At 32.4% G+C, this 22441-nt stretch overlaps 1 protein-coding gene across 1 annotated transcript; it reads right to left on the bottom strand.

Annotated features, from left to right (window-relative positions):
* Positions 1-1866: 1866 nt before the first annotated feature.
* Positions 1867-4449, bottom strand: LOC134723071 (uncharacterized). Its single transcript, XM_063586709.1, has 2 exons — positions 4211-4449; positions 1867-2815 (listed from the first exon to the last, which is right to left on the bottom strand). Exon 2 carries the CDS (start codon positions 2809-2811, stop codon positions 1867-1869), a length of 945 nt encoding a protein of 314 aa, XP_063442779.1. The 5' UTR covers positions 2812-2815; positions 4211-4449.
* Between the last annotated feature and the right edge of the window lie 17992 nt (positions 4450-22441).

Here is a 22441-nt window from a genome sequence, read left to right as displayed (position 1 = left end):
TTAGACTGATATATATATGTATATATATATTTTATATTTTTTAATTATAAGCAGAGCCACGTTGAATCATTTCATTTGAATCGGAAAGGTCTACTAAATTATTTTATGAGTGGCTAAACAACAGTGCATGATGTTTTATAATTTAATTCTTATTTCAATCCAAATTGTCCAATACAGAAAGAATGTCTAGATGGGTGTCCTCTGAAATAGTTATACGATAAGAGGCATCTACATCAGCAAGTATGTATAGCAGAGATTTCGTCGGTACCAAAGCAGTCTTTGTCTTTAAAAGTTTATATTTTAACGGATCATTGTCACTGATTTTGTCATAATAATGACCCCGGAAAACCTCGAATCCAGGGGGATATGTAGCACCCCAGCTGTCACTCTCTGGTGAATTCAATACGTGTGAACCTTTGGAAATTTTCATTAAATAATAGTCAAAATTATCATCGTCGGTTTTGACAGCCACAACAGAGTTTATGGATACCAAATCTGATATGTCTTCTGAAAGAATGTCAGTGTCTTGTGCTACTTCTTCTTCGTTAGAAGTTTGTGTTATTTCGCGTGGCTTAATAGTTTTCTTTACCCCGGTATTTTCTACATTTAAACAGTTAAGATAATTCCCCAAAATGCATTGATCGCACGTGTAACAAGAGAGATCGGAAACAATGATTTCATTACATGTACTAGTAAAAACATGATGTATTTGTCTATTTTGCTGGATCGGCTTCAATATTTTGGAATTGTGTCTATCAATTGAGTCCACATATCGAAATACCCTTCTTTTAAATAATGCACTTCTTGGCTTTTTAAGGCTACTTTCGCAGAACGTAAATAAATCCTTCGCATTCTGAATCACTGTATTGCCACGTAGAACAGATATGTCCGCCTGTCTTTTTATAAATCCCCCTGCGGCATCTTGAGGCCCTTTTGCATGGCTTGTTTCAAAGAAATTTCTATGGAATGTTTTATATCCGAAATCAGGGATGGCAGTAGATAAACTTCTTAAACAGTGCCGCGATTTATATTGGCTAGAACAACCGTCTGTGAATTCATGCATATGATCAACTGTGTATGATATTGAATCTAAATATTCCTTAACTTTCTTTTGGACATATTTTGTAAAATCATTATCATGTTGCAGGTCCGGGGAAATTACGAAAAAATGTTCCGTAATTATTTCCGGAAATTCTTCTGTACTGTCTACACCATCGTATTCTAAAATGGCGTGTCGGTGCATGACGGTTACATGAATGCTGCATTCAGTTCTTTGGAAGTAATTGGATTGGATTTCTTCTTTCTCGACACAGCGATAATTTTCCGAATAATCGTGGATGCATATGCAATGATTGACTGGCAAGTTCTGAACAAGACTTTTAAGTTGATTGCTTTGCCAGTTTGATCGGTGCTGGTGAGCGGGGAAAGTTTCGAGAAGCTTTTTTAAATTGAGAAACATTTCGTTTACGCTAGTTTTCTTTTTTATCAGGGTCAGTCGGCGCCTTACATTTTTACCCTTCGATTTTTCAGTTATATATTCATATTTTTGCCATTCAACAGTTGAAGACGACTGTGATTCGTTGGGTGAAAGTTTGAAATTACCAACTCCGCAAAGGCTACATTTTCGGTCAAGACAATTTTTTCTATAAAATCCATTTACTTTTGGACATAGCGTAATATGTATAAGGTCTGACATTTTCTCAAATACGGGATAGTCACTTTTTCTTGCGAATCGGTTTCCCTGTCACACGATTTTCTGAACTTCATACATGCTTTGAAAACAAGGTTTGCTTCCACGTGATATCTACAACAGCATGTATTTCTATCTTTTTCAGATGCAGGTCTTACGAAAAACGGTCGAAGTTTCTAAAATGCTCTTTGTCCAATTCTAATTTCCGGATATTTGGCGACAAAATCTAAATACGCATCAGTTTGTGTTTTTTCCAGCACGTGTGTCATATGCGAAGTATATAAGTTTGGTCCCAATCGTTCTCTTTTGATATCGGATTTGTTGCCTGTCGGGTGTGATATGCCATCAGAGAGCCAAAAGTTATAAACTGTTTTCTTTGTTTCTTCTGAAATGGAATCTTTTCTTGTTTTCTGTTGCGTAAGAGCCCATGCAGACGATTCACTTTTAAGAATTCTAGACCTAATACGCTGGCCTCCAGCAACCCTTCTTGCTGGCAAACCTAAATTTTTACACAGTTTAATTTTACCTCTCGAGTTTGCTAAATTTTCCCCGCTGATTGATGCAGTAACAGAATTCATTACCGAACGTGCATTCTTAGATCGCTTTAATTTTGTAGATTTTATTATTTCTTGAATATCTGCAACGACGGCCATTTCAACTGGCGAAACTGAATGTTTCAGATTAGCTATTGTTGGCGATCGAGGGGATCTGCGGGCCAAATAAATCGATATAACTGCGCATCGTTTAGATGGAGATTTTGGTAAACCTTCTTTAAATTTTCTTAGGGCTCTGGCCTTTTCCATTCTGTTTTTGAAAACATTTGAACCTTCTGGTACAACAAGTGACATTGATGAAAGTTCTACATTTTTTTTACCTCTGTGTTTACGGACATTCATTTTATTTTTCAGTTTTCTTTCATTTATTTTCTTAGATTTCTCCCTTTGTTCTCTCTTTTTTCTTGCATTAATCGTTTGACTATATGTTTTTGTCTCGCTCTCTTTATTCTTGTACAACTTTCCATAAGATTTTCTACTCGTTTCATTTTTCTGAAGCCTTTTTCGTTCTCTGTTCCTAATAAGTATTTCCTTAGCCGAAAGTTTACTTTTTTTTCTGTTATTCATATTTCTGAAAGATTTATATTTGAATGTACACAAAATTTTGGTCTGATTTTTTAAAGTCCGATTATTTTAATTGATTGTTGGTTTATAAATACATTCAATAATTAAATATGAGTCTTTTTTGTCTCGTGTTTTATTTTTTTGGAACTAATCATTCTCCTGAAACACCAGAGATCATTTCGGTTGTTTGAAGCGATTGGTGCCTCTTGTTTTGTCTACGAAAATTATCTAATATGGTAACTCTTCTTTTAGATTGTTTCAGAACTTCCTAAAGTCAAATCATTTTTTACGAATTTTAATATAGAATAATATTTTTATTTCATTAAGGGAGCAAACATTTGATTTTAATGGGGGGGGGGGGGGGGGGGGGGGGGGGGGGGGGGGGGTGCTAGGATGAAAAAATTTTGTCCGGCATTTTTTTTTAGTTGTTATCTCGGTCCTGCCTTTTTATTTTCACTATATTTGGTCCTGCCTTTTTTTACAAGTTTATCCTGGGTTTGTTTGCCAATTGCTCATCCTGCCCTTTTAACCCCACCGCAGTTCGCGCCTGTCCTAAGTCAGGTACCTATAGCTTTTGTTAGTCTTTTATATTTTTTTAATTTTAGTTCATCTCTGTGTTTCGAAGTGAAGAGTGGCGTCCATTTTCTTGATCTAATATACATTAGGATTTCGGGGCCTACTCAAGACCTCCTCTGGGTGCGGGATTTCTCGCATGTTGAAGACCCATTGGTGGCCTTGATCTGTTTTCTACGTTTTGGTCGGGTTGTTATCTCTTTGACATATTCCCCGTTTCCATTCTTATTCATTATTTTTTTACTCGAAACTCCTGTCTGCCTTTTTTTTACACTCAAAACCCCTGTCCTCCCTCTTTTTCAAATTTCATTCTAGCCCCCCCCCCCCCCCCCCCCCCTTAAAAATCAAATGGAAGCTCCCTAAGGCAAAAACATGCCCATATCGTTTCATGTTTGAAGATCGATTCTTTACAAGTTCTTCTTATAATTTCTTTTGCGTATTGACTCTGTGTGAAATATGACGTTTCATTATTTTTCGACGTTTTTTGTCTCATTGGACATTTTTTCTGATTTTTCTTTTCTTTATTTGCGAAAAGGATAAAATATAAAAACAGCCAGTATTTATATTATCATGTTCAGTATTTGTTGTAATTTTGAAATCTGTATCAGTATTTTTCTTCTGATTTAATCGCGATACATCGTAGATCCCGAAATCGTCAAAACGGAATATTTGTTTGGATTTCAGATGATACGGGACATTTTTTCTGATTTTAAATTTTTTCAATAGTTTTTTTTTTAAACAAGTAAACTCAAAAAGTTTGGTACCAATTTAAACAGAAATGTTTGTAATTTATAAATTATAAATATAAACGATATCCTTTTAAAATTACCTTCAGTATATGAATTTGATCTTCAAAGTTTGCAGTTGGAGTCTAGATTATTTGTCACCATTACAAGATCAAAAAGTTGCTATGACGTCATTTTTCTACATGTATGACGTCATATATGTAAGTAAAATTATGTAATTCAAAACTTTACATATGGTTCTTAATTCCTTCCAAATGAGAACTACCTTTGGCTACTCAATCCATATTTCATTCTCAAAAATGTTTGGAGATCTCAATGTTCAATGTTACAAATTACACGGCAAAATTGCCTATTTCATAAAATTTCGCGCTTCAAATCTATTCGTGAAAAAAATATCATGAAAAACAGATATTATGTTGCCATTAGATTGGGTAACGAAAATTATTTAGCGATTCTGCAAATTGTTGCGTCCTAAACGGACAGTTAGCCTTTTCGCCGATTTTTCTCGAATCACCTTCAAATTGTCACCAGTATCTTGCGCGACGTCATAACATGTGTACTAAAGTTAAGAAATTACTAACTATACATCTATTTGAAACATATTTGTTTAATTACAGAAGTGCAGCATACAAGGAGGGGTAGATATATGTACAAGCTGTTGTGATTCTGATCTTTGTAACTACGGTGGATGTGAAGAAACAGGTTTTTATTGAATATACTGCTAAAATGTTAATTTGATTCTTTGCAAATTTGTAATGCATTTCTGTTATTCAATGTTTATTTATTTTGTGTTATATCTAGTCTCACTATTTGTAATATATACCATCTTTGTAAAGTGTGTAGTATGACGACAACTTTTCACTTCTGTACACGTACTGTTAACAACAAATTTATAATAATGAAATCATTATATTAAGATTGATATGTGAACGTTATTTTATCTAAAACCAGTTTGTCCCAGGTTAGGGTTGGCTTTTTGACACTATTGCTACATTTCTTTTATTGATATTGTATTGCTATTGTGTCATAGATCAAACTTGTTCGTCCATTGTATGTGTATATGTCTTCTTTCAAGCCATTTCAAATGATATGTCATAGTGAGTATATTTTATGTTGTAATGTTACACTACAATCACAGGTTAGAATAAAGGTTGGCGCCTATTTGAAATATTAAACCCGTTGCATGTGTATGCACCTGTCCTAAGAAATAAACCCTATGTTCAGTGGTTTTTATGTGTTGGTTTGCGTTTTAATTGCTTTACAGTAGTCATTTTGGATACTATTTGGTGCAAGTCAACGCTTCGTGTTGAGACTGTACATTGACTCTCAATTGTAATGTTGAATTGGATGGAGAGTTATCTCATTTGCACTCATACCACATCTTATTAATATTTGGTAGTCAATATTTTGACATTTTCAACTTTTATCGATCTACACTGTACGAGTCAAAATTTTAATTTGCAGTAACAACAAATGTTCCAGCTGTCAAATCTATGTTCATAGATTTGACGCAAGTTCTCATACTTGATTTGTAACACTTAATTAATGTTTTTCTAATTTATAGAATGTCTCAAATTAACAATTAACAATACATAGGATAGATAATACGTATCAACATTTAGTGTATATTTTAGTCGAGACGTCATTTAATTATCCAGCGTGGTGACCTAAAGAATCTGTCTATAGATAGTTAACCCGATATCACCGTGTAGAACGCCACATGCGGGGTGTGGGCTATGTTTGACACGGGGTGGCAATTTCGAAGCAAAGAAAAACTGTCAAAGTAAGTTCAAGTATCAAAATTTCTTTATTTAGAATTCTTAGTACCATATAATGTACTGCACGGAAGGCACTGAAACACAATCAATTTCCTGCAAGCAAAATCAGTCGTTTTCAGTGCTCTGTTTTCTCAAACACCTCGGTCTAGTTTTCCGTGTTGCAGATTTTGAGTCTTCGTATGCAAATTTCTGGATAAAAATCGACTTTAGACGACTCCCCTCTGCGTCATTGATATAAAATTGAATTCATATTATGGAATTTAACAAAATACTAGCTTCATACTTAAAATTTCTTGGTTTTAAAACTAGTTCTTCATCAAAATATAAAGTGTAGCTCGGGGTGTCAGATTTTGCATCTCAAGGGGTAGAGGCTTCCAATTAAAAACGAATAGATTTACATATGAATCATGTAAATCGGTCTTTTTCTGATCCTTTTTAATTCAAACACAACGGTTATATCATGATAACAAATAAAAAACTGAAAGTACTGCATTTTGCCTCTATTTTAGTCATATGGTACATGTGATTTTGATTTCATAAATAGTTAAAAATGACTCAAAATATCTTGGTTTGAAGCTAGAAAATGATTCCCTGTCCTTTTCAGTCACTATCATGGTCAGATAAAAAGTCACAGATGTGGCTCAATGCACCGAAAGATGCAGGAAAATCATAGAGTAGATCTCAATGTAAGATGTTGCCAAAGCCACCACTGAACAATCAAACTCCATCATTGGCATCACATGTTTTCATCAGGTTCTTCTCAAAAGCGCTTGTGCATGCTTTAAAAACCACTCTATCCGAAACGAAATCGATTTATCTCTCAAATGAAAAACTCACCGGCATCTTTTTCATCAAATGACAATACTGCTTGAAGGAGACCTGAAGCCGATGACAATATATTCTCAACAATACTAAAACGCGATTCAAAATCTTAAAAAACTTTAAGTATATGGCTATTGATTTCTATCTTTTATCCGAATGATAAAAGCAAATAAATATCATGGCTTTTCAACAATATTTCTCTACGGGTTTTCTTTGGGACGTTCAGATTTATGTCAAAAAGAATAACATCGGAACTATGGTAACTGGCTACAGACTTGTTCACGTTAATTTTTTTTATATTTTATGGGTGGACCAAAAAATTTGGATACATTACCGAACACTTGTGTGAGCGCGGAATGGGAGATCCCCAAGATGCAGGAATTAATAATGCAGTTCCAAATCAAAAGATACTATCATACCTTATCGCAATAGACATTGATATTCCAAAGAATTACTTCATCGCATGAACCTTGATATCCTAAAGTGTGACCTCTGCTTGAGATATTTTTGTTATAACGTTCACCAAGCATTCTTTACCCTGTATTGCATATGTTAGGTAACCAACGAAATTATGAGTTTATGTTATGTGCTGATTCATATATAAATCTAATCTGGTTTTTTTTGGAAGCCTCTACCCCTTGAGATGCAAAATCTGACACCCCAAGCGACACTTTATATTTTGATGAAAAACTAGTTTTAAAACCAAGTAATTTTAAGTACGAAGCTAGTATTTTGTTAAATTCCATAAAAGGTATTCAATTCCATATAAATGACGCAGAGAGATGTTGTCTACAGTCGATTTTTATCCAGAAATTTGCATATGAAGCCTCAAAATCTGCAACACGGAAAACTAGGGTGAGGTGTTTGAGAAAACAGAGCACTGATAACGACTGATTTTGCTTGCAGGAAATTGATTGTGTTTCAGTACCTTCCGTGCAGTACATTATATGGTACTAAGAATTCTAAATAAAGAAATTTTGATACTTGAACTTACTTTGACAGTTTTTCTTCGCTTCGAAATTGCCACCCCGTGTCAAACATAGCCGACACCCCGCATGTGGCGTTCTACACGGTGGATATAGACATACATTCAGATATAAAGAGATAGATAGCGAACTTGTGCAATTGGATATAGCTATGTCTGTTTGAATTTATATGTTAGGTTACTAATATATGTTTATCATCGTGTTTGCCTGTGTAAGAATTACTTTTAGTGGACAGAAATAATCAATCAAATGCTATACCCTTTTTTCACTTTCAATGTTGACGTTCTCTTTCTATTGATAAATAAACACGTTTAATGCATGCGTAACCAATCTCTAGCTCAGGGCCTAGCTTGAAACTCACATAAATACAGGTAAAAGAGGACAAATTATTCACTTTCAAGTCGTTTGGTGTAGATAAATCGTGACCGCTAATGCTATCAAACAAAGTTGTAGAATGAACACATACACTGCATTTCTATCCAAATAGGTTTTGGCATTTAAGCCTTTTTGGCAATTTTCATATTTGTGTTAGAAAATCTTATAATTCATATATTGCTACTTTTCTTTAAGGACTTGTCAATAATCATGGACCTGTTTGTTTAAGTTGTAAACAGTCGAGAAATCCAGCCAAATGTGATTCTATAAGCATATGTGAAAATGGAGAAGTAAGATTATGTATCTATAGTCGATTTCTTTTAATTACCTTAACAACACTCTATACTTGATATATACACACAGACACTTACATAAATATTAAAACATATTGTTTGATAGTGAATAAATCCATTGCACTTAAGTGTTCCTATTAGTCCTTTGTTTTCCTCTTATAGTTGTTGTGTTTCCCCGGTTTTAGATTATAGACCCGATTTGTTTTCTCTAAATCGATTTTTGAACACCGGTATTCTAACAATGTCTTTTTTTTAAATAAGACAGATTGCTAATTACAAAAATGAAAAAACAATTGATATGTAAATGAAATATATACGATATTGAATTACTGTATGCTGTTATTACAAAACAAATTAAAACATAAATGCATACACAAAACTGATCACGAAGTTGAAACAATGACGAAAAGGAAAACGGTGCATACCTCAATTAATAATCCAAATAATGCGATTAAAGTTTCGTATGCATGAAACGTATATTTGTTTTACAGGTGTGTCATATAGAAGAGATAAACCAGTCTGGTATAACGTTTTATACATCTGGTTGTTTGTCTGAACATGTAAGTTGTAAGTTTAAAATTATGTAAAATAATTCTATAATTGAAAATCTGACAAGAAACAACTATGGCACACCACAGCTGTCTTATATGGAACTCTGGTATTACGTTATGTTGTTCTATTATTACTTAATGTTTTTACATACTATGGTTTTGAAATTACGCAATGATGTTTTGATACAACTCAATATGGAATAGTCATTACATAATACATAATGACATTTCGATATTCCATGATATGGTTTCGTTTTGACTTGATATAGTTTTATTATTACTTAATATGGTTCTGTCATTACTCGATGTGGTTTCACTATTATTTAATTTGGTTATGTCATTTGGCAATGTGGTTTTAACATTACTTGATGTGTATTTGACATGACGTAATGTAGTTGTTTCATTTGGGAACTAAGGAAAAAACGGCAGGACCAAATGGTTTTGGGATGTTTCGCTTATATCCGAATAATTGTAAATGTTTTAGTACTTTTTTCTTAATTTAGTCTGTCGTTCCAATTTTTCATTTCAAATAACCATGAACAAAAACTTGAACTTTAATTTGAACTAAACTTAATGGATAGCGGTACTCGTCCAAAGCGCAGTACACAAACGACTTGTGGAAATCGGTCTAAAAATAGAACATATTTTTTCCAAAATCGTCACGTGGTTGTACCTCGTGGAATTAATGGAATAGCCACATCAAAGAATGACGTGATCACATCAAATAATGGAACAAATGCATCATAAGTGAAAATTGTTAAATTTGGAACATCACTACGTAATGTTAAAGCCATTTAAAGAATTGACAACTTTATTACGAAATAACAAAACCATATCATGTAATGAAACAATTACACAATGTTATGTCACATACACATCAAGTAATTATATATATAATGTTAAAACAACATTGCCTAATGACATAACAACATTTAATAATGGTGAAACCACATCGAGAAATGACAGAACCATATAATTAGGTAATTACAAAACTATATCAAGTCAATACGAAACCATATCATGTAATATCGAAATATCATTATGTAATAAATATTCCATATTGAGTTATATCAAAACATCACTACGTATGGCAAAACCATAGTAAATACATGTAAAGACAAACTATCATCAAGTAATAGAACAACATAACGTAATATTAGAGTTTCACATAAGACAGCTGAGGCGTCCCGTAAACAACAATACTTTTAAACGGGTTTTTTTTTCTTAATATTGTTAGACATTTTGTCGTTTTTGTTCCTTTTATATAGCTTACTATACGATATGTATTTTCCTAATTGTTGAAGGCCGTAACGTGACCTAACGTCTATACGTATTCATAAATCCATATGTAGATCCCGATAAATGCAGTCATATTGACTTTCATACAAATTCATGAACTTGTATGCACCGTTAAATGTTATTTTTATAGATTGAAGTTAAGTTGTTGAATATATTTGCGCAAAAAAAATATTAAATGAAGGAGAACAGTTTATGACAAGTCTTAAAATTGTATATAATTGCTTATCTTTGTGGGGTAAGATCTACGTATAAAAAAGAAGATGTAGTATAATTAATAATGAGACAACTGTCCACAAGAGATCAAAATAACACAGACATTAACAACTGTAGGTCACCGTACGGCCTTCAACAATGAGCAAAGCCCATACTGCATAGTCAGTTATAAGAGGCCCCGATATGACAATGTAAAACAATTCAAACGAGAAAACTAACTGCCTTATTTATATAAAAAAAAAAATAACGAAAAACATATATGTAACACATAACCAAACGACACCCACTGAATTACAGACTCCTGACACATACATAAATAATGTGGTGGGGTTTAACATGTTAGCGGGATCCCAACCCCCCCCCCCCCCTAACCTTGGTCAGTTGTATAACAGTACAACATAAGAACGAACTGTAAAAATAAATTGAAAAAGGCTTACCTAATCAGATGGACAAAAAAACATTTCGACGCAATTTGATCCCCATGAAAACCATTGACAAAGTCATGGCGGTGTGGATTGGGGTTTACAGAAAAAAGAACAATGTCCACAAAATAGGTAGCATAGATAAACATCAATCAATGAAATAAAGAATAGAGAATAACGAAAGAAAATATATAAAGAATGGAGATTAATGGTAAAATGTGTAAAGCCAAAAGAAAAATGACCTACGAAATGAATGAATACAGAAATAAAAGACCCCTCTACCATCAACTATAGAAGTAACGAAGGTTTATTATGTCTGTCACCCAATTTTTACAAAATACCGGAAATATAAACAGCTGTCGCATAAAAGTAGTGGTTTTCTGAATATGTTATAGCAAGTCAGGAATATGGCAGTTGTTTACAAGTCGTTCAACTGGTTTTCTGGATTTTTTTCCATCCAAGACAAGGATATTAAATGAATTTTAATAAAAGTGTACGAAGTCACCCATGCCAACAGAAAATATTATATAATCAAAAACCTATTGTTCAGAAAACAATTGAAGGCCTTTCCACATCAAAGAAATTATGAAAAAATGCTAGTTTCTTCAGCGTGATTCGATAAATAATGGTTTGATATGCTTGAAAGTGAACTAAAGGAGATCATATGCTACTTCCGGTTTAAGTAAATGTTACTTTTGTTCTCATATGATAGCTTCTTTCACACTGATTCCAAAAATATATAATTTCTATATACTTTTGCCTGTAATCCCGGGATATAATTGACCACATCCGATTTACAGAAAGTCACTTCTAGTCTTTAGTGAAAAAGTAAATTTATTTAATTTACAAAATATATCGTTTCTGAGAACTTTGATATGAAAAAAATGCAAAAATAGCTACTTCCGGTTTTCTGAAGGTCACTTTCGGTTGTCATTTTCAAGGTCATATGTCACCTAATCTTTTGTACAAGGTCATATGGCTATATAACGATCCAAGTTGAAGTTATAATCAATCAACCTGATAATAACACAATTCAGGGGCACTAACTCCTATAAGATGCCATTAGAATGTTTCAGACCAAATGTAACATATCTACATTACAATTAAGCAAACATTTTGCACTTTTTCTTTTATACATATCTTTAAAGGTGTTGGAGAAAAAGCCAAAATTGAGAACTTGACCTTGACCTTTGCCTTGACCTATTGTTTTAAGTTAGGACCCCGGGCCTCAATTAAAATCATTCCAGGTTTTTACGGTACACAGTTTATGAGTGAAAAAAAATAAACTGATAAATTTATTTTGTTAAGGTAGATAACTCCTATAAGATTTCATCGAATCGCTGTGATCCAAATTAGCCAAAAATAACTGAGGATGTAACGAACAATGTCGAAAAAGAATTTTATCGATATCTTTTTTTGTTACGAAGGAATTCCACTCACTTGATAAACAGTGAATAGGGAGATCACTCTTACAAAGAAAATTGTTTGGTCAAGAATGGATGAAAATAAAAAAGCGCATAAACTGTATGGTACTATATAAGAAATATCTAAGCGACATATTGCGAAACAAAATTTTACGCGACAACAAAATTTGGTGGAAGAAAAAAGAATTAATAATAATAATAATAATAATTAAAAACCAATTGTTCAGAGAACAATTGAAAGTCTTTCCACATCAAAGAAATTTTGATCAGAAGATAGTTTCTCGATACTGATTCAATAAGAAATGGTTTAATTATACTTTTGAGTGAACTAAGGGAGATCATTTGCTACTTCCGGTCAAATGTATGTCACTTCCGGTCTAATATGATAGCTTCTTTCCTACTGATTCCAAAAATATATAGTTTCTTTGAACTTTTGTATGTAAAACGGAGATAATTGGATACTTCCGGTTTGTCGGAAGTCATTTCTAGTCTTGAGTGATACCTTAATGTATTTATATGACAAATATATGGATTCTCTGTACTTTTTGATGAAAACATTGCAAAAAAAATGAAACTTCCGGTTTTCTCAAGGTCATTTCCGGTAGCCATTTTTCAAGGTCATTTGTCATCTAAACTTTTGTACAAGGTCAAATGACTTCATTTTTTAAGTTAGGACCTAGGGGCCTCAAATAAAAACATTCCAGGGTTATACTGTTGACGGTTTACTAGTTAAAAAAACATAACGACAAAGGACTAGGGGCTATAAGGGATATTTTTGGCCCCACCTCCAATTTAATTTAATTTGTCATGTTGTAACTCTATACCATAGACCTTCTTACTCCTACAAAATTTCATCGAATGGCTTCAATCCAAATTAGCCAAATATTCCTGAAGATGAAATGAACAAGTTACAAAAACAAATTTGTTGATATCTTTTTTTGGTACGAAGGAGATGCACTCACTTTATAAACAGTAAATAGGAAGATAACTCTTACAAAGAAACTTGTTCGTCATAAAAGGGTGAAATTTAAAAGTGTATAAACTATACGATACAATATATGAAATATCTAAGCCACATATTGCGAAACAAATGTTTATCGCAAGAACAAAATAAGGTGGAAGAAAAAAAATAAAAATAATAATAATTAAAAACCAATTGTTCAGAGAACAATTGAAGGTCTTTCCACTAAAAACAATGTATCTTAATATGAAAGTTGTCAAATTAAGTTTAAAATGTCCTTTCAATCGTCAAATGATAGGTTATTGTAAACTGATACCAAAAATATATGGTTTCTATACAATATTTTTTAAATAAGGGAGAAAATTTGTTACTTCCGGTTTGAAAAATGTTACTTCCGATAATATTCGAATATCTAATTGACACTGATTCCAAAAATATCTTGTTCTATATACATTTTTATTAATAAAGTACAAAAAAATAGCTACTTCCGGTTTACACAAGGTCACTTCCGGTTTTTTTTTCAAGGTTGGCTTTATCATGTATACATATGAGCTGAAAGAAAAGGTCAAAATCTAGAACGTCAAATTAAGTTATGACCTTGAGATCAATCTCAAGGTCATAAACCAAGGACCTCAAATCAAAAGACAGTAGGTCTTAATTATATTTGGTTAATCAGTTATATCACCATACGCGTATTTTTAAATGAAAAAGGGGAGAAAACTCACTTTAACGTTCAATGTACCTTTGCAATCAAAATTCACGTGTTATGACATGTCGCAACTAACAATTAAGAAAAAATAATTTGTCGATATCTTATACAGTTTTTAGAAATGAGTGGAAATAAGCCAAATTCAAAAATTAGAATATGACCTTGACCTTTGACCTTGACCTAATTTTCATTTTTTTGGACAAAGGACCTCAAATCAAAAGATCCTAGGTCTCAATGACTTATGGTTTATGAGATAGAAATGCATATCACTTAAATCAAATGCATAAGGGGAAATAACTCTCATATGGAGCGTTCATATCGTTTCGGTCAAAATAGGACAAGTCATGCGAAGGATATAGCGAGCAATTATGTAAAATAAATTTGTTGTAATCTTTCACGGTTGCGAAGGAGTAGTGGACACAAGGAAAACAGTGTTTGGGGAGATAACATCTACAAAGAAAAGTATTCGGTTACGCAGGGTAAATTTCAAAAGCGCATAAACTGTTCGATATCATATACCAAATATCTAAGCGACATATTGCAAAACAAATATTTATGGCAAGAACAAAATTAGGCGGAAGAAAAAAGAAATAATTAGAAGAAAAACAATAGGTCTTTCCACAGAAAAGTGGAAAGACCATATAATCAGAACTAATACAATAAGTCTTTCCACAGAAAAGTGGAAAGCCTTAATTAAAAAACAATTGATCAGAGAACAATTGAAGGTCTTTCCACCAAAAAAGTGTATTTTAATATTTAAGTTGTAAAATTGAGTTTAAAATGTCATTTCAATCGTCAAATGATAGCTTATTGTAAGCTGATTCCAAAAATTTATGGTTTCTATACAATATTTTTTAAATAAGGAAGATAATTTGTAACTTCCGGTTTAAAAAATTAAACTTCGATTAATATTTGAAAATTTATTTGACACTTGCATATTCATATAAACTTTTCGATATCATGTATCAAATATCTAAGCGGCATGTTGCGAAACAAATATTACACAGAAAATTGGAAAGACTTAATAAAAATAATCAGAAAAAAACAGTAGGTCTTTCCACAGAAAAGTGGAAAGACCTAATAATTATAATAATAATAATCAGAACAAATACAATAGGTCTTTCCACAGAAGAGTGGAAAGACCTAATTAAAAAAAGGTCTTTCCACGTCAATGTTTAAAGGTATTGAGAAGAAAAACATTGACGGTACCAATTTTTCTGCACCAGATGCGCATTTCGACAAAACATGTCTCTCCAGTGTCCAAAATATTTGAAATCCAAGGTTTATATAAAAGATGAAGAGCTATAATCCAAAAAGTTCAACAAGTATAGTCAAATCCGTGAAAGGAATCAGAGCTTTGCATGAGGGAGATACATTCCTTAATTTATAATAATTCATACAATTTGTAACAGCAAATTTTAATTACACAAACCATCCGTATTTTCATGGCAGTACCGAAGTAATTGCTACTGGGCTGGTGATACCCTCAGGAACTAACAGTCCACCAACAGAGGCATCGACCCAGTGGTAGTAATAACATTAACGGTACCAATTTTTCTGCACCAGTTTCGCATTTCGACAAAACATGTCTCTTCAGTGATGCTCGTGGCCATAATATTTGAAATCCAAAGCTTCTATAAAAGATTAAGAGCTATAATCCACAAGTTCGAAAAAGAATAGCAAAATCCGTGAAAGAAATCAGAGCTTTGTATGAGTGAGATACATTCCTTAATTTATAATAATTTCTAACGATTTTTAAAAGCAACTTTTAATAACACAAACAATTCGTATTTTTTATGCCAGTACCGAAGTACTGGCTTCTGGGCTGGTGATACCCTCAGAGACTAACAGTCCACTAGCAGAGGCATCGCCCCAGTGGTAGTAATAACATTAACGGTACCAATTTTTCTGCACCAGATGCGCATTTCGACAAAACACGTCTCTTCAGTGATGATCGTGGCCAAAATATTTGAAATCCAAAGTTGATATAAAAGATGAAGAGTTATAATCCAAAATGACCAAAAAGTAAAGCAAAATCCGTGAAAGGAATCAGAGCTTTGCATGAGGGAGATACATTCCTTAATTTATAATAGTTTCTAACAATTTGTAACAGCAAATTTTAATAACATAAACAATCCGTATTTTCATGCCAGTACCGAAGTACTGGCTACTGGGCTGGTGATACCCTCGGGGACTTACAGTCCACCAACATTGGCATCGACCCAAAAGTAGTAATAACGTTAACTTAAACGGTACCAATTTTTCTGCACCAGATGCGCATTTCGATAAAACATGTCTCTTCTGTGATGCTCGTGGCCAAAGTATTTGAAAAGAAGCTAGTTCCTGTTTACTCAAAATTAAAATTGGCATCCAATCATAAGTTTCTTCATACAGATAGGACAAATAAATGGTTTCTATATATTTTTGAGTAAAATAAGAGATATGATGTGCTACTTCCGTTGAAGTAAATATCACTTCCGGTCTCATATGATAGCTTCTTTCATACTGATTCCAAAAATATATAGTTTCTAAATACTTTTGTATGTAGAACAGGAGATACTCCCGGTTTATAGAAAATTGTTTCTAGTCTTGAGTGTTAAGTTTATGTATCTAAATTACAAAATATATGAATTCAGAGTACTTTTTCATTAAAAAAAAATGCAAAACATGCTACTTCCTATTTTCTCAAGGTCACTTACGGTTGTTATATTTCAAGTTCATATGTCACTCATACTTTTGTTTAAGGTCATATAAAATTGATAATGGAAATGGGGAATGTGTCAAGGAGACAACAACCCGACCAAATAAAAAAACAACAGCAGAACGTCACCAACAGGTCTTCAATGTAGCGAGAAATTCCCATATGACTTCATTTTGAACCAAGTTGAAGTGTTAATCAATTAACCTTATAATTAGACATTTCAGGGACTCCTATAAGATGCAATTATATTGTATCAGTCCAAATGTTACATATCTTTATTACAATTAAACAAATATTTTGCACTTGTTCCTTTATATACATGTATATCTTAAAAAGTGTTTGAGAAAATGCAAAATAAGATAAAGTCAAAATTTCGAATTTTCATTTTCATTTTCTAAGTTAGAACTTAGGGAAATCAAATAAAAAGGTTCCAGGGTTATAAGGTTAAAGGTTTATGAGTTAAAAAAAAAAAGACAAATTATTTTGTAAAGGTAGATAACTCCTATAAAAGTTAATCGAATCGCTTCGATCCAAAGTAGCCAATAATTTCTGAAGATGCAACGAACAAGTAACATAAAGAATTTTGACGATATTCTTTTTTGTTACGAAGAAGATGCACACATTTGATAAACAGTGAATAGGGAGATAACTCTAACAAAAAAAATTGTTCTTCTTAGCAGGGTGAAATTTAAAAGTCCATAAACTGTTTGATACTATATATGAAATATTTAGGCGACATATTGTGAAACAAAAATTTCAAAAACTTGGCGGAAGAAAAAAAAAGTGGAAAGACCTAATAATAATTAATAACCAATTGTTTAGAGAACAGTTGAAGGTCCTTTCCAAGCAAAGAAACTATAAACAAAAAAGAAGCTAATTTCTTCAGACTGATGCGATAAATAATGGTTTTGATATGCTTGATATGCCACAGAAAAGTGGAAAGACCTAATAATAATCAAAGAAATACAACAGGCCCTTCCACAGAAAATTTCAAAGACCTAATTAACACATAGCTAAGAGGGTGATAGAACAGATTATTGCTTCGCCGCGGTTGACAATGCCTTTTCGAGGGGTAACAATCTGCTCTATCATCCTCTTAGCTATGCGTTATTCAATTTATTATACTGAATGTCCTGTCTTTTACAGATAAATTTTATTTTAAAAGTATTTTCTATGACGTCGCTTACATAACAACGTTAGAGTTATTAAAAAAACAACAAAAATGAGGCAAGATGTTTTTGTTTCTTTTTACAATCAAATACATGAATCTGCGCTAAAGCGCAGAACTTAAGCATTGTATTTAATCACTTGACGAAAATTCAATTTATTGTCCTTTAAAATATCGATCTTGATTGTTCCAGACGAGAGGATGGCGTTCAAAAAATGGTTTCCCGCTCAGCTATGTGATAGAGTAAATTAACACCCTCGTGTTAGCCTTTTGACATGAAGTATAGTAACGTCTACTTTGTAAAAACGAGCTTTGAATTTCTGTTTATTTTGTCTCTGGTTATAATTTTTCAGGTTTACTGGTAATGCTACTACTGACTAAATTGCTTTGTGGGGAGGGGCGCTATACCTATTTGTTATAAAACAGATTCAGGTTCTACCAGGGCAGTTTCTTTTTATTTCTATGCAAATAAGTTTCCTTCTGTCAGGTGTCCCTTTTCCTTGACATCATTTTCATGGTTCATTGACCTCATTTGCATGATTCATTTGTCAATGTTAAGATTTGTGTTTTGGTCTGTTTTTCAATTACCATAAGCAATAACCAAAAGCAAAACAAAAAATAACTATTTTCATGTACTGAATAAAAGATGAACTTATCTGTCTGACAGGATTAATCGGACCTTGACCTCAAATGCACATTGTCATGGATCTTTAAAAAATAAAAATAAAATGTTTTCCGCTCAGCCATGTGATAGAGTTATGTTGTCATTTTAATGTTGAATTTAACATCTTCATAAAAGCGGAAGATTTTTCATGCCACAAAACCAGGTTTAACCCACCTCTTTTTTTCTTTAAATTTCTTGTACCAAGTCAGGAAAATGGCTATTGTTATATTATAGTTCGTTTCTGTGTGTGTGTAAAATTTTAATGTTGTGTCGTTGTTCTCTTTCTATATTTGATGCGTTTCCCTCAGTTTTAGTCACTTTGTAACCCGGATTTGGTTTTTTTTCTCAATCGATTTATGATTTTCGAACAGCGGTATACTACTGTTGCCTCAATTTAAGTTGATGAGACACATTTAGTAAAACATTTTTAGTGCATGACATTACCATTGAATATATAGCGTTTTACAATTGAGTCAAATAAGTATTGTGTTCCTATAAAGGAACCCACTTATTCTCCATTTTAGAAACAGAAGAGACACCATAACTACTTAATTAATAGGATCCATACCCCAATCCAATCCCCATCCCTTTGATTTCCAAAGTTCACATTGAATTCCTCTTAAACAAAACATAAGGAATAAGTTCATTTTTCAATAATTTAAAGGGTATAACTTGCACTACAATCATATTTGAAAAGCTTTCATTGATTTTTTATAGAGCTAAAACTGCCAGAGTTAACATCCAGAAGGGTTGGGGATAAATATTTTGAAAGGGTTATTTAAAAGATTTAAGTAAAGAGTCAATATTTGATATTTATGATACTATATGATTTTGTTCAGAAACTGATAGATTGAACAAACATTGTTTTTGTGATTTGAATTGATAATTTTGTAAATTTAGTCATTTGTCTCCATGGCAACCAAATTGATTTCAACTTTATTTCCTTATTTTGAATAATTTGATGTTACTTGATGAAAAAAAATACAGAAAATGCATTATTAAATATTTTATCATTATAAAGCATAAATTTATTAAGAATGTGTAATTCTCAAAATCTGTGTGTTCTGTTTTCATGAAAATTGGTAGTTTGATTTGAGAATAATGATAAATAAGTAACTGTTTTCTTCATTTTGTTATCATATTTAGGTGTAAAACCCTGGCCGTTTTTGGCACAACTTTTTTGAACTTTTGGTCCTCGATGGTGTTCAACTTTGTTCTTGTTTCGGCTTTCAAACTTTTGTATCTTGCGTCACTAGTAGGTCTTGTGTGGAGAAAATGCACTTCTGGCGCATTAAAGTTTAAAACTTGTTGCCTTTTGTTAGCTATTATTCGTGTGTTTCTTTGTCAATTGTGTTCTCCTATTCAATTATATTGTAGTCCTTTAATGTTGTGTTGTCATTTTGCTGTTATATTTCACATGGCCATAAAAGAGGGAGGTTTGGCATGCCACAAAAAACAGGCTCAACCCACCATTTTTTCCTTTAAAAAAGTCCTGTACCAAGTCAGGAATATGGCCATTGTTATATTATAGTTCGTTTCTGTGTGTGTTACATTTCAACTTTGTGTTTCAGTTGTGTCGTTTGTTTTCTTTTATTTTTTAGTGTGAACTCACATTACTATAAGACGTGTCACGGTACCTATCTATCCCAAATTCATGTATTTGGTTTTGATGTTATATTTGTTATTCTCATAGGATTTTGTATAATGCTAAGTCCGTTTCTGTATGTGTTACATTTTAATGTTGTGTCGTTGTTCTCTTATATTAAATGCGTTTCCCTCAGTTTTAGTTTGTTACCCCGATTTTGTTTTTGTCCATGGATTTATGAGTTTTGAACAGCGGTATACTACTGTTGCCTTTATAATACAAACTGAAAAGATATACTCAAATAAATGGTGCTATAAATACATGAAAATAAGTCACCTTATATAAAAAAAAAAAAATCATCAAAAAAATGAGACAAAAAACATTTTTTTCCGAAAAAAACTAAAGGAGACTATAAACGATCATTTTTTTATATGTAATAGACAATGGTCAAATGAACAATTGCAAAGAAACAGATTATTCGTTAGGATCCTGTTCTAAGAAGAAAATGGAATTTGAAAACGTTATTTCCACTCCTTTTAGAAAAATTAAAAACTGCAAAATATGGTTGCCATGGACAAAAGAGTTGCCATACATTTTAGTTGCAAGTTTGGTTTATCAACTGTAATTTTTGAAAAAAATGTGGAACTATGATAATATATATTTATTTTCACGAAATTATTTAGCAGTTTATAAAATAATCTGTGATGAAAAACGGATTTTCGTTAGGTTTTAGGACTGAAATTGAAGGGTTGTAATGGTACCATCGTAACCATAGCAACCAAATGTACAACACATGTGTAACTGTTTATCATTTTTCTTTTGTTTCTATCAAAATACAACAAATGAAGCCCAAAAAAGTCATTTTAACAACTATCACTGTATGACTATCACCCTCTGCATAATTCTTATGTGGAGCCATACTCAAATGACTGGTAAAATCTGTATGTAACTAGCGTCATGTATTGTTCAAAATAAAATTAATTTCAATCATATAAAAACATTTAAGGTTCTAATAAGTATAAGTGTTCTTCCTTTAGTGCTGCTTGGTGCCTTTTAAAAAATGGAAGAGCTGATATAATCGAATTGATCCAAAACTCGTACAACGAATGAGAAATACTTTTCTTAATTGGAATGATTTCCCTAATTTTTTTTTAATGTTTTTTAAATAAGGAGGACTCGACAAATAAAAACAATATCAAAATAGGGTTATCATTGTGTGTTTTATTATGTTCACCCAGTTGCGATTCTTCTGAAGTTCATAAAGTCAGTGTTTGCCTTGATTTATTACTTCTTAATTGATTTATAAGATTTGAACATTGGTAAACTACTGTTAAATTTGTAAAAACGAGTAATTAGTCGCTTTTATTTAATGTTTTCCTTTTCATTGATACGCCAACGTCAGTATTACGTAAAATGAATTATTACCACCATAAATGCATTTTTTATCGCACTTGTATTTTTTCCTCATTAATTTTAGCTTTGTCGTCATTTCCTAACGCCAACAGATATATTCGGAAGACGGTCTGAAAATAGAACTGATCGGTCTAGTGTTGTCACCTGTGCTAGTTGTTGTCATAAAAACTTGTGCAATAGTAAATGTGAGTGTTACGTACTGAACTACCGTCTAATAGTTACAATTATTCGCCTTTAACATGAAGATTGTTGTAAAACATTAAAGTACTAGTGAATATTTAATATTTTTGTAATATATGCATTATCAGGATATATTAGACTTTTTTTATTTAAATATATCTATATCAAGACTTTAAACGATTCGATAAATACATAAACATATAATTATTTTCTGTGACTGTATCTTACATTAATTTGTAGGATCCTTTACTATAGATAATTTAGCTGATCTGTAACAATAACATCTTCATGCCTTATATATCATGTACTGTAGTACGCCGCTAAATTAAAACTGACGTGGAAAGGTAACACATGCCCACCGAAAGCTCTTTTTTTGAGAGCCCAGGTGGTCGTGTAGTCTAGCGGGACGGCTGCAGTGCAGTCGATTTGGTGTCACGATATCACAGTAGCATGGGTTCGAATCCCGTCGAGGGAAGAACCAAAATTTTGCGAAAGCAAATTTACAGATCTAACATTGTTGGGTTGATGTTTAGACGAGTTGTATATATATATATATATATATGTATGTATGTAGAAGGGTCTAAAAACAGCACAAACAACATTTTCCAAAAGACCAAAAAAGTGAAAAAGTATATTTAAACAAAACGCATTTGACTAACAGGTCGAACAACTGATGTTCTTTAACCCTGCTGACTGCCATTGACGATTGCCAAATAGAATTGATCACAAGATGTAACAAAATGGATCTGAATATAAATTTAATACGTCAC

Source organism: Mytilus trossulus, chromosome 6 (assembly GCF_036588685.1).
Source record: "Mytilus trossulus isolate FHL-02 chromosome 6, PNRI_Mtr1.1.1.hap1, whole genome shotgun sequence".
Classification (NCBI taxonomy): Eukaryota; Metazoa; Mollusca; class Bivalvia; order Mytilida; family Mytilidae; genus Mytilus; species Mytilus trossulus.
The sequence above is the reverse complement of the archived record's forward strand: the minus strand, read 5'-3'. Positions and strand labels throughout refer to the sequence as shown.